Source organism: Podarcis melisellensis (genome assembly GCF_964234715.1).
Source record: "Podarcis melisellensis genome assembly, chromosome: 11".
Taxonomy (NCBI): Eukaryota; Metazoa; Chordata; class Lepidosauria; order Squamata; family Lacertidae; genus Podarcis; species Podarcis melisellensis.
The window spans coordinates 39,164,047-39,177,731 of NC_138543.1; the positions used below are offsets into that span (position 1 = coordinate 39,164,047).

Consider the following 13,685-nt stretch of genomic DNA (forward strand, 5'->3'; position numbering starts at 1 on the left):
CTTATTTAAAGCATCAATCCTATTGGCCAGTGAAGGTACCCCACAGTATCTGTTCCTCCTAGGCAATATAATACCACAGCTATTGAAAAACTGGTTTCTGTAATAACTTACACCCAGTACTTCCTCAGTGCCACAACACCTTTTGTATTATACCACAACTGTCAAAAGAAAAGTGAAGAGCGCTGGCCTATTGCACAGCGATAAGATCCTGGATTGGCATCAGTTGATAGTATTTTGCCCTGAGTTTGTTATATACTGCATTGGTAACAAGTGACCATTGTCCCTTATCTTGAGCAATGGTTTGCTGGTATACATAGGAAACTGCTTTATACGGAGTCAAACCATTGGCCTATCTAGCTCAGTCCAGTACTGTGTTACGGTTTTGGAAAGGGGACATTCCCAGCCCTACCTGGAACCTTCTGCATGAAAGGCAGGTGCCCCACCACTGAGCTATAGCCCTTTCCCAGTGTAAGGACTGATAAGATTAGGAAACCTAAAGCTTCATCTAGTAAATGCATTAGAAACACAGCCTCGCAGAATTGCGTATGGTTCCCCCCCCCCAATGGTTTAGGCTATGCCCATGTTGTAAATATTACATATTGCTCTTGGCACAGTTAAATAATGCAACAACATGAACCTACTTTAAATAAATGATACTTTAAAATTGGCTTTGTTAATCTGTGAACCTATTGAAGCTTCTTAACAATGAGTATCTAAATTGCAGGGTAGGCTTATATATGTTATCTGAAAAGCACGCAAATTATTATTTTGCACCGGGTCTATCACATTGCACTTGGACACATTATTAAGTAGAAACATGGACAAAGCAACACTGTTTGATTCTAAAACATAAATCTTTGGTTTACTTTCATGAAAATAAAATTTGCTACTTGTGCATATTATTTTAGCATATGAGAAGCTGTGAACTCGTGAGAATGCAGCTCATGTTTAGCCTAAGTAAAAGCTTACAGGAGTTAACACATTAAGGGTTCACCACTTGTGAGCCAATAGAACAAACGCACATGGAAATCTTGCATAAGATTAGTAAATAATTTGAAAGTACTGACATCAGTGTGATATAACAGCACTAATGTTTCTTAATTTAAACCTGAAATGAATGGAAAATGTCTCAGAATGAATTGTAGAAGGTAAAGATTTAATCTTAATACCAGTAGCTTTGTCTATTTCCATGAAATCAATTCCACTAGTAATGTAAGGAAGCTGCAGTGTTTGGAATCGGAGCTATCATTTCTAAAAATGCTGCTGAATTTTCAAGTGTATATATTTACTGTGTGCATAATATCATAGTTCAACAATAATCAAGAAAGTAACATTCTGCTCTTTTGCCTATTAACATAATTATTCATCTAATTTCTTATGCTTTGGCAATGGGCCCCTTACTTATTACGGATACTGTCCTTGGGGGGCATCCAGGATCCAGGCTGAAAAGTGTTCGCTGTACTGACTGGATCTTCTGATGGCTCATTCTTTCCAAAGTGAGGGGCGGATGCATGGCCTTTAATCTGAGTTTGAAGTGGTTCTGCTACAAGCCCCTCTTCGTACTCTTTCGCCTGCAGGAGTCTCTCCTTTTCATAAATATCTTCAATCTTCTTCTTTATTTCTTCTTTATAATCCACATTCTTAAGAATTTCCTGTGAAAAATGCAATAATGCATTTAAGTGACTGAAAGAAACAGGTGAATGTCTCACAAGCTAATGATTTAAACAAAGTAATTTTTACGGCAGAAGTCAAAATCCATCCGCTGGAATAATTTCACTGTTTTAATTGAATGAGTCTGAAAGTATATTTAAATTCTAATATTTATATACATATCAAAATGATTTTTCAGTATCAATCTCTCACAATGGATAAAAGCCCTATCAAACAAAATGAAAATTCATGTGTTAAGCTAACACTGAACATCACATCACTGGGTTTGCAGGCAATCCTATACATAAATGAAACACAACTTCTTTTTTTAAAAGTATCTTTCTTTTTTTGTATGATTGTTTCACAAAAATGTGGTTCATGTGTATTCACACCCAATAATTAAAATCAAATTTGCAAAAATTATTAAGAGGAAGTTAAAATTATACTGACTGGGTTTCATGACCATATAAACTATAAGAAATATAAAATATGTGCAGCATATCGTCAATATCTTCTCTGCAATTTGATTTCTATGCTAGGTCAATAATCTAGAAAGAACCAAATGGACTTCAGTAGAGTTTAGATATTTCAACATAGAGAACAGATGTAAAAGCTTAGCACAAGGCAGTGATAATGGTCCCACTGGAACAGAGGGGGATTAATTGCTAATGATCTGGTTAATCGACTTCAGCAGGTCCCCTTGGCATCATGCTGAGATGAAGTCAGTAAAGATATGAAGGTATCTAAAGCAGCAAAGGGTTTGGCAACATAAGTAGTGTGTATTCTAGAAATTAAGTGATACATTTATCTATATATAAAAAGTGCACTTTCTGGATGCATGCCAATGGGAAATAGCACATAGTATTGTAAAATGTGGCTTCATATTGATCACAGTGCTGAAGATACTTAATTCTACTGGACCCACTTAATTATCAGGAAGTCAAAAACAAATACAGTGCTTTTTTATGATGCTTTCCACCCCAAATTAGTCCAGACATCCAAGTTTCTCTGTGAGGTAGGGAATGCTCCCTCCATTCAGTCTGAGGCATCACAGACAAGGATGGTATCAAGTGTTTGCATAAGGGGGAAGTGCTTTAGCACTGGTATTTTCAAGGGTTTCAACTTGCAAAATTTGTCACAATCTAGTATTAGCACTACCACACGTACACATTTTGGGGGGGATGGGGTGGGAGAAGGGAACAGGCTGAAGCAACAATCACTTGCTTAGAACCATTTACTTGAGATCATGGGTACTGCAAGATTTGAACCAAAGAACTCTTGGGCTACAGCTCCCATTCTTAGGGATAAAGTCTCAAGGCAGTCCCCTCTACAGACACTACATCTGCTTCGATTCAGCAAAATAACTCCATCATGCAACTTTAAGCCAAGACTTCATAATATATGCACTGTTGCAAAGTGCCTGCAATATTACAAACAGATTAATAAAAAACTGGTGCATAATGATAATATTTACTGTAACACTACCAAAAGAATAGTGTAAATATGCTGACTTCACACCAGTTCAGTAATTTTCTGAGATAGAAAAAGGAAAAGGGGTTGTAAACAGAACAAGTATATAACATAATTTCACAAGAACCTAGACAAAGTGTGGGGGGAAAATGACTACAGATAATCAAATGACTCTTTGCCAAATATAAGCTCAAAAGAAAACCAAATTCCCATATCAAAATGAAATTGAGATTGCAGAGTAATGAATCTCCATTATCACAATGTAATAAACCTAACTGTGTATCTAATGCTGGTTGAAAACAATTCAATTGACTTCAATTAACTTACTAATTTTTCTAGAATAGAAAGGTCAGGCCCTTAAGGAATACAGATATTTGCAGTAACATTTGGACTATGGAGAGGAGGAGGGAGGGAGGGAGAGGTGACATTGACCAGATAGCTACAGAGAAACAGTGCATATCCAAACAAACCCCCAGATGACATTTTATTTCATTTTATCTATGTGGGATTTCCAGTCAAAATCACAAATGCATGATTGCCAGACAGGCACATTGAGGGGCTCGCACTCAGAGAGTTACTGAATCTATACAGAAGGGACTGTATGAGGTCACTTCCTTAATGCTCTGGCAGGAATTTCTAAAAGAAAGAGATGATCTTATGTACTTCCTCCCTGGACTACATTGTTAGGTTAGGACCATTAGGTTATCTTTGTTACTCTTTAGATCAAGGTGTGTATGTATTGTCTGAGTTGCTGCCTGCTTAAGTTGTAATTTGCTATCTGAAGTAGCATTTATATAGTCTGTCACCTCTGTTTCATATAATAAACCAAGCTTTCTTTATTCCTTTGGTGTGCGAAATTCTTGTGGGTATATGGTTAACAGTTATTACATATTCATAACATGCACACGTCATAATCCCAACAAAAGATCCCAAACCTCTCATTGGTGTGTATGATTATATATGAGTGCTTGGACATGCATGTGGGTTTATGACACACTGTGTAACACAACAGCAGTCCACCCCACCCAAAAAACCCAGATGAAATCAAGAAAACCAGGGACTGGAAATCCAGGGGTAGATTTTTGTATGCGAGGAGCGTGAACTTAGTTCTGGCACTAAAAACAAACTCAGGCTGAACATGTGCTCATATGTGCTCTGTTTCTGAACATTAAGTGTGTCTGCCTCTGGGGATCCATGGGGCTTGAGATCCAAAGCCCCCGGCACCCCACCCCAATGCCCCTTTAGGGCTTTCCATGTATTCTTGCCAGCAGAACTGCTGGTAGAACCTTTCTGCCCCCCTGGACACAGCTAGGCTTCCAAAATGGCAGAGAGACATTTACATACAATGGGGTGAGGTGGGCATGGTAGACCTGCATTTCATACATTCTCATGTAGAACATATAGTTTGGATGATCTATGAACATGCTTATATTAGCCACCATTTTAGAAAAAGCATTTTTTCCTGTGTGAATGTCTCTTCCAAGAAGGCATTTCTCAAATGCAGTTTTAGAATGTCCTTGTCCTTATATTGAAAATAAGAATATACATATTTTCAAAAAATCTGCCGCTTGATCAATCAGGAACAATGTTTTCATCAACCAAGAGGCTTTTAATTGATTAGTCTAATCAGTCAATCAAACTGAATGATACAATCTATCCCCTAAGCTTGACTGAATTTAAAAGCAAGACAATCAAAAATCTAGTCTGTGCTTCTACTGTCATCTAGCAAAACTACTTCTAAATCACATCTCAGGTTGGTGATGGTGAATAGGAATTCTATGAAAATGAACCTCCATGATTGAAGTTAGTTTTCATCATGCCTCTTCTGAAATAAATAATATTCTTATGATCAAATAAGGAAGGTGGGTATGCACTGCAGTAACTAAACATAATGTAATTTCCAATATAATTATTCTCTTCTGGGGGGGAAAGAATAATAATTTAAACTTTATGCTTATTACTACTCGCTGGAGTACATTTTCCTCCCTTGACAAGGAGGCTGTCAAAACAGATAATTATGGAAATGCTAGAAATAGTTTGAAAGAAGACAGGAGCTGTCACAAAAAGTTTCTTCTTTTTAACATTTCACCTTGTATCCAACTGTGCAATTCAGAAGCCATTTAGTTTTTATTACTGCATAGCAAACACACGGTGCATTAGAAATGAAAAGCAGTGATTTACCGTATTTTCTATTCCAAGCCACTTTCAGACTTCCCACAGTAGCTAAAGGAACTTACAAATGAATTCAATTTCACATTAAAATGCAACTTAGAGTTTGCTTTTAAAAAAATAAAAAACAACAGCCCACTATCTCCAGCCTTAAAGAAGCAGAACAGCTTTTTTTTAAACTTAAGTTTAATTCACCAGATGGCATTCAGGTTATTCCAATGAAAACATCAGAGTACATTAGAAGAGCCTTGCTGGATCAGCCGAAAGACCTATCTGCTCCAGCATTTTGTTCTCACAGTAGCCAGCCAGAGGAATATGGAAATTCTGCTCCCAAGCAGAATTTTCCTGCTCAAGGTCCTCAGCAAGTGGAGGCAATATAGCCATCATAGTATACTTCATGAAATTGTCTCATCCCATTTAAAAGCCATCCAAATTGGTAGCCATCACTATCTTTTATGCTAGCAAATTGCATAGTTTAACTATGTACTGTGTAAAGAAGTACTTTATTTTGTTTGTTCTATTATCTCCCAATATACAACTTCACTGGATGATCCCAGGTTCTAGCATTTCTGTAAGGGGAGATGGAGAGCAAGGGCTCAGCTAAATGCTACACATGAACTCTTGCAACAAAAACACTCGCAAACAAACCACTGGAGGAAGATTTGAAGCAGATGGGGTGCTTAACTCTTAGCTTGCCCACCACTTCTATACTCCAAATCAGCAGCCAGGTTGGGTTGCTTGCTGGGACAAGGTGGTTTGAGCATATAACAGCAATCCTAACCAGACAACACCGACTGCTGATTAGTTTCTGGGCCCAATTCAAAGTGCTGGTTCTGACCAATAAAGCCTTAAATGACTCATGATTGTGATACCATAAAGACCACCTCTCCCCATGTGAACCGACCTGGATTCTGCAATCATCACCCGAGGCCCTTCTCATGTGCCTCCTCCACAAGGCCCAGAGGGTTGCAACACGAGAAAGGGCCTTTTCTGCAGTGGCTCCCCATTTGGGGAATGCTCTCCCCAAGGATGCTTGTCTGGCACCTTTGTTACAAATCTTCAGATGCCAGGTAAAAATGTTCCTCTTCTCCCAGGCCTTTGGCTAATTAAACAATCTATGGCCTTTTAAATTGTGTGTGGCTGGGGTGGGTTGTATTATTTTTGTTTGTTACTATGTTAAGTATTGTGCTTTTATACTGTAAACCATCCTGTGATCCTTGGAAGAAGGGTGGTACAAAAATGTAATAAATAAAAATAACTTTCAGGTAGGCTTACAGACTTACTCATTAGTGGAAACAGTAATAATATATTTATATAGTTTGGAGATGAGGAACCAAATAACTGCTTGGAATCACACACAAAAATGCTTTATGAAAGGCAAATGTATGAGTGGGGCAAATACTAGGAATAAAATCTGGACGTTCTAAAATCTAGAAATTATGTCTAAAAATTTCATTTGCTTGAAAGTTCTATCAATACTGCTGCAATCAGTAGCTAACTTTAAGCAGAGAGGTACAGGGTCTGTACACTGATTCAGAACAATTCTTGACTAAAGCCACTTTCAATTATGAACACTACACTGGAGCTACAAACTCTTTGAACAATCCTCCCACATGGATTCCTTGCAGCCATTTTTATAGATTCCCTCTCTTCCTAAGGTTTGTCACACTGGCCAGGAGAGCTCCATTTCAGACAACTACTACTACTTCTATTTTTATTAAAGCTTTCAACAATATAATAACTATAAAAATACAAACAAAACAGGTGAAGTATAGAGCTCTCACAGGCAAGGAGAGCTCCAAGGCAGAGACAGAAAGGTGAGAGAGAACAGACAGGACCTAGAGGCCTAAAAGGCAGCATTTCATACACCCAAACAGCACATAGTGCATTGTTGTGCATTGGTATGATGTGAGAATGATACCATGGTACAACACAAGTGAGACTTCAGAATAGAAGTCCAGGGAAACCCAAGATCCATTTCACATGTATCACTGGCAAGCCATGTGTCCCCCATCTTGTATTTGTGCACAAAGAACTGCTTTCTGACTGAAGTCATTAGGCAAATAAAATAATCAGTAGTTTCACCTAGATGCAATGTAGTCTCTCTTACCTCAAATGTGGGTGGATCTTTTCTTTTTTTCCTAATCCAAGCTGCAAAAAAATATTAAAACAGAGGTCAAACGTTTTTTTAAAAAAAACTGCTCATAATTGTATCAATAGTACAGATTACGTATCTGAAGGCCACTTAAATTAAGGACTTGAATGCCAGAAGGCAAATGGACTACGGAAGGACATGGAGATTGGTGCTAGATGCAATCAGAGCAGCAGAAAATAGCTGTCATCAAGAATGCTAGAAAATTAGGCATGGCACCCACAGAACAGGACGTCCCCATTCCACAAGCACTTGAGATTCCACTTTCTAAACCTTCACCTGACACCACTAAACACATGAAATGCACTTCAACACACAGAAGGTTTAGGAACTGGTTCTGCAAGAACTGAAACTGAAGTTTTCAGAATGCCAAATGATTTGCCACCAGAAAGCAGCAATGCATGAAAGCTCAATCCACTGAGTCATCCCTAACAATTTCTCACATTTGTCTCTCAGGCCAGCTTGTGCTTTTCTCCAATAATTCCTAAAGCAAGATTCTTGACACCTAGCCTGGCATAATGGTTAAAATATAACACTACGACTGAGGTGACCCAAGTTCAAATCCAAACTCAACCACAAAACTCACTGGTTGATCTTAAGCCAATCACTATCCTTCAGCCTAACCTACCTTACAAGGTTGCTTGTGAGGAAAACATAGAAAAGAAGAACTCTGTACACCCCCATTAGCTCCTTGGAGGAAGGGTACACGTAATAACAAAACATTTCCCCCCTAATTTCTGACTTAAAACTGCAGGAACTTTAACTCTGGCCTTCTTTAAGTCCATTCAGCTCCTGGACAAGCTCTCTCATAACAAACCAGCTCTGTCATGTGTAGATCATCCTGCCAACAGTAAGGGGAGGGGACAGGTAACTGCTAATCAGGTGAACATGTGAGGTAAGATTTTTGTCTGTTTAGACTGTCTCTTGCATTCCTAGAAAATGTCATAAGGGAAACACTGGAAGAGTGGGGGTGGCATTACATGTGCCTGTTGTATTGCCAATGAGTAAAAAGTCAGTAAGCACATATATATTGTATTGTATCCAAGGAAGTTGTCTCATTAGCTCAAGGACTTCCACCTGCGCTACAGGATTTCTCCTCCCTGTCCTCATGCGCCCTCCCCCAGTCTTCTCTGGAAGGCTGGGGGAAACCTCAGTACAGATTTGGGGAGGAGGCATGGGGGAAAAGGAAAGGAAAAGGAAGAGGAAGCCTCATTGTGTGGGTGGAAGTCCTTGTACTAACAGGATGACTTTGTTGAGTACAGCCAAGTAGATTGTACCCAACTAAATTTTACTCAGAATAGATCCACTGAAATTAATGGCCCCAAGTTAGTCATGTCCATGAATTTCAATGGGTTTATTCTCAGTATGATTAGCATTGGATATAACCCACTGAGGCTCCTCTGACTGACAGCAGGAGTAAGGTAAAAAGTAATACAAATTCTGCTTCCAAGCACTGGCGGAGGAAGAGGAGTGCGGGGGAGCGCACCGCCCCCAGCAGCGCGATCCCGGTGGGGTGCCATCGCAGCTGCCCGCACTGGGCGCCCCGCCTCCGCAGGGGGCGTGCCACCCCCCCAGGAAGTGTGCCATGCCCCTGTGGGCGGCATACCATGCCCCCGGGATGTGCCCCAGCCCAGCCCAGCCCTGTCTGCTCTCTGCCCCCCAGTGCTGGAGCATGAAGCTCCGCCACTGCTTCCAAGATGAGGCCCAAACTCTAATTGTGGCAAAGAAATGAGGTGGACAAATCTCCTTATTGCTGATAACCGAAAGGGGGGGGGGGGAATGACAAGTTGTTTCTGCCATACATAACCTGTCTTCCCTACTCAAGGCAGAAAAGTAAATCTGCTAGAAAGCGGTGGACCTTATCCCTATCTTTTAAAGATTATTTTGGAAAGTCTGATTCTATCCTCAGAAGAATGGAAAGGAGTCTTTTGCCTTCTCAGAATTTGGCATACCACCGATGTAGCTGTCTTTGCTTTGCTGATCATAGTTATTACTAACGATATAGCGACAGCAATAACTGTAATTTGTTTATGCACAGCCAAACAATGCTGATGATGCTTCTAGACCAATGTTCCTTCTCAAACACTTTCCTCCCATTGTTGCTGTCCTCCTCTAACTCCTTCTCAGTTTATTTATGTATTTCAGAAATGTAGTGACCAGAATTGGATGTAAAAGAAAATATAATTAATTAAATAAGAACCTGCTTACAGTCAAGCTGTAATTTTATTCCAACATTTATATCTATCCTTTCAATACCTTACTTTCAAAATTAAAACATATATCAATAAATTAAAACACAGTATTAAAACTACCACCAGCAACAACAAAATAAAACAGCACTAAGGAACAGTATAATAAAATCATTATCTGCACAAAGCAAAAAACAGGATCTGTGCCAGTTCAGCATAATTCCTAACCCTAGTTTATTAAGAGTTAGGCCCATATACCTCTCCCTAACCTCAACTATCATGGTGTCTTCAAATGTGTTTGCAGTTGTTTCAGTACTGTCAACTGTGGTTTAAAATCACATTACATACCAGAACAAGAAACCATCTTGGTTAATGAGCCAAAATCAAAATATAAAATAGATACTGCAGCTTAAAAAACCCTCTCTCTTGTTCTTACCAATTGTCTTTCTATTAGTAAAGTGGCAATGAGGTTGAGCATTAGCATCATAAAATGAGAATGAAAAAGAAGCAGTAATACTAATCACAAAACCAAAGGGTTAAAGGGAGTGCATTTTTTTATTGTTGATTTCGCTAATATTCTCACCTACATACTAAGCTTTGAGTCAGAACAAAATGTAGTTAATGTGATTTTACTCTTATTTTCATTTTGGGAATGGCTCCTTACGACAGGCATTTCCAATATTATTTATTTTACACAACGTATAGTCTCCACAGAGTTGAACAGAGGATGTTTACAAGAAGCTTAAATCCAGCCAATAACAATGTTTTCCTTAATATTGTCCAAAAATACAGCTTCTTCAAATCCATAAATTCTTTATCTCATCTTTATTATTGCTTAGCATCCATTCCCCCATACTTTTCCTTTACTTTCACCAAACCTCTTCTATATGCGCAGGACAGTAAAACCTCCATTGCAGTTTAGAAAAATCATTGTTGACGTGAAAGCAGACAAAATCTTTGCAATTATTAGAATTGTTCTTTGCCCTTTCAGCTTGAAAATGCATCCAGTGCAATCAACTTCTAGAAAAACATTTACATAAACCAGAATGCTTTCATTCAGTCTCAGCCAAAATAGCTTCTATTTGGAACAGTATAAAAGGCAAAGAAAAAACACACACACACACACACACAGATGAAGTCCAATTCTACAAAGTTCTCATCAAACCTTTTGTAAATCCACTGACTGCAATTCCAATTTTCTAATTACATAGTTGTAATTAATTATATAAATACGGTATGGTACTATCCACAGTCTGTGCTTGTGATAACGCTACATTTGTCTGAAAGGAATTTAGCAAGATAAACTGGACATTTCATACCTTGAGACCTTGGCATTCTTTCATCAGCACTCATTTGCATTCTCATTAGTATGCATGAGATTTTCATTGAACTTTAAGGCTTCTACTGGCATATAACGCATTGTAATGAGCGTAAAAGTGAGCATGCAAATTAAAACTCCCATTAATCACTAAATGGTACCCATTAAAAAGAGAGAGAGAGAGAAGGACTAGAATAGACAGGCTGTAAAATGCAGCATGAGGCACACAAACTCCTAAATCTCGACACAGAAAATGACAGATACCTTTTCATGAGGACCAGTGACATGTATGAAGAAGGTAAGTTACTAGATACAGTAAGTGACAATTTAGAATAAAAATGATAAAAAGGTTATTGACAGCCTGCATCCACAAGATAATGCCTTTGGCAAAAGGCACATTGCTTCCTTTCTTGAAAGGGAACCCTGACAGAGCAAGGAAAGGTGTTACTTACACATGTTATCCATGCTAATCGGGGACTCATTCATGTATTTCCTCAAACCATGGTTGTCATATTGTTGGTTTGGACATGGGACACTCATGTTCAAACGCTTGGTCTGCCATGAAGCTTATGTTTTGTGTTCATGGAGAAAATCATACACACTTAGCCTAATTGTACCTCTCAGGATTGTTGGGAGTATTGGGGGGGGGGAATGTGTGCTGTACACATCCCAGATTCTTAGAACAGAGGGAGAAACCCCCACAAAAAACTTTCCACTTAAACAAATGACATGCTGACTTCAACTCCTGGACATCCTAAAAGTCTAAAAACCCTGTCTTCAGAACAAGCTTCAATCCTTGAGGAATTCCACAGTCGAAGGACATCCACCAAGAATATTCTTCTGTGTACCAGTGGCATAGATATATTATTGTCAAAATGCATTCCTGGTTCCTATGAGCAATCACAATGAAAATGAAGGAAAGGGAAATTGGATCAAATGATACTGTGTTTCAAGGTTTGCTGGTCAAAGCAAGCCTGAAGAAAACGGACTATAGAAAACTGGGGGAGAGGGGTGTACTGGAAGCTCATTCTGATAAAGAAGTGAGCCATACATTTACAATGGTACCTCAGGTTAAGAACTTAATTCGTTCCGGAGGTCCGTTCTTAACCTGAAACTGTTCTTAACCAGGTTTAGCTAATGGGGCCTCCTGCTGCTGCGCCGCCGGAGCACGATTTCTGTTCTTATCCTGAAGCAAAGTTCTTAACCCGAGGTACTGTTTCTGGGTTAGCGGCGTCTGTAACCTGAAGCGTCTGTAACCCAAGGTACCACTGTAGTTATAATCCCATAAACTATCTGCAAGGGCACCCCACCCATCACCTCCTTCCAAATTTGTGCAATCTTGTTCATGTTTTACAGAACTGGAAAAATATGAAATCCCACAGGGGAGGCCTTAATGATGAGCAACAATTTTCACTATCTAGTATTGTTATAAGCACTGAGATAATATAGGGGAAATGCTCTGAACATTTAAAAAAAAGTTATATCAATCCCAGTACAGTATTATTAAAACCTACTTCTTTCTCCTATTACAGAAACAGCCCCAGATAAAAAAGAGGGAGAATATGATTCTCATTTCCTGCCACCATTTCCAAACAGAAGATTTCAGCAGTTAACATGTTAACTGGAAAAATCCAGTTAATGTTGTTCTTTGCATTTAAGCACCTACATTTTTCTCTGCTCTGTCATAAACAAGAATACACTGCACACCTCCTCTGCCCAAATAATGGATGGGGAAACAAAGCAGTCTGAACATTTTCTTCCCATCCCCTGAAAGGAACTGTGCTTAAAGAGAGAAAGAGACCATTGCCTATTCATAACACTTTTTATTTCCCTTCTCTTCACAAATCCTTCCAATTCAATGCCACTATAATCACAAAGGGAAAAAAATGTTATGGTAATTATAAGCATGAGCAAGTGTTGTGTTAAAAATGCAAATGCTGCTAATAAAAGTATGCCTTGCCACACATGGTTTATTTTCGGTGCTGGAAAGCCAAATAAACTGCCCAGATTTGCAAATGTATCCTACGCTTCAGAAAGCCATAGGAAAAAGGCATTTTGCATTGTGTCTTCTTTTTCTTATCCATGGCCACTTAAAACAAGGCCATTTTCTCAATCCCTAATTATAGAGTTGTGCATTGTTTTTATCCTAAAAGGTAAAGGTAAAGGAACCCCTGACCATTAGGTCCAGTCGTGGCCGACTCTGGGGTTGCGGCACTCATCTCAATTTATTGGCCGAGGGAGCCGGCGTACAGCTTCCGGGTCATGTGGCCAGCATGACTGAGCCGCTTCTGGCAAACCAGAGCAGTGCACGGAAACACCGTTTACCTTCCCGCTGGAGCAGTACCTATTTATCTATTTGCACTTTGATATATTTTCGAACTGCTAGGTTGGCAGGAGCAGGGACCCAGCAACGGGAGCTCACCCCATCGCGGCAATTCGAACAGCTCTTCATGTGCTCCCAATATCTGCTCTGGATGCTTGGGGGAGCCTCTGGGACAGATGAGTGGCAGCGGGGAAGGGAGGAAGAGAAATTCCATTGCATCTGCTGGTGCAACACTGGATCTCGCCCATTGTGTTTGAGGTTAGACAGAAAATTCAGAGATGGTACGTCAAGATATACCAGTCTGCTGCAATAGCCTTTTCAGTGGTTCCTCCACCTGCCACAAAGGACTAAGGGAGAAGTAATAACTGGACAAGCCAGAATCATGGGTGTCAAGTGGAAACAAAATTTGACCAT

General features: G+C 39.4%; 1 protein-coding gene across 1 annotated transcript in view; it reads right to left on the bottom strand.

The window, feature by feature from the left end:
- Window positions 1-1,135: 1,135 nt before the first annotated feature.
- The window catches only part of NDUFAF2 (NADH:ubiquinone oxidoreductase complex assembly factor 2), a 41,435-nt gene continuing 28,885 nt past the window's right edge, over window positions 1,136-13,685 (bottom strand). Inside the window, exons 3-4 of the mRNA XM_081930064.1 lie at window positions 7,400-7,440; window positions 1,136-1,652 (exon numbers count right to left, since the gene is read on the bottom strand). Of these exons, the coding sequence (XP_081786190.1) occupies window positions 1,398-1,652; window positions 7,400-7,440 (296 nt within the window). The 3' untranslated portion in view covers window positions 1,136-1,397. The remainder of the gene's footprint in view (window positions 1,653-7,399; window positions 7,441-13,685) is intronic.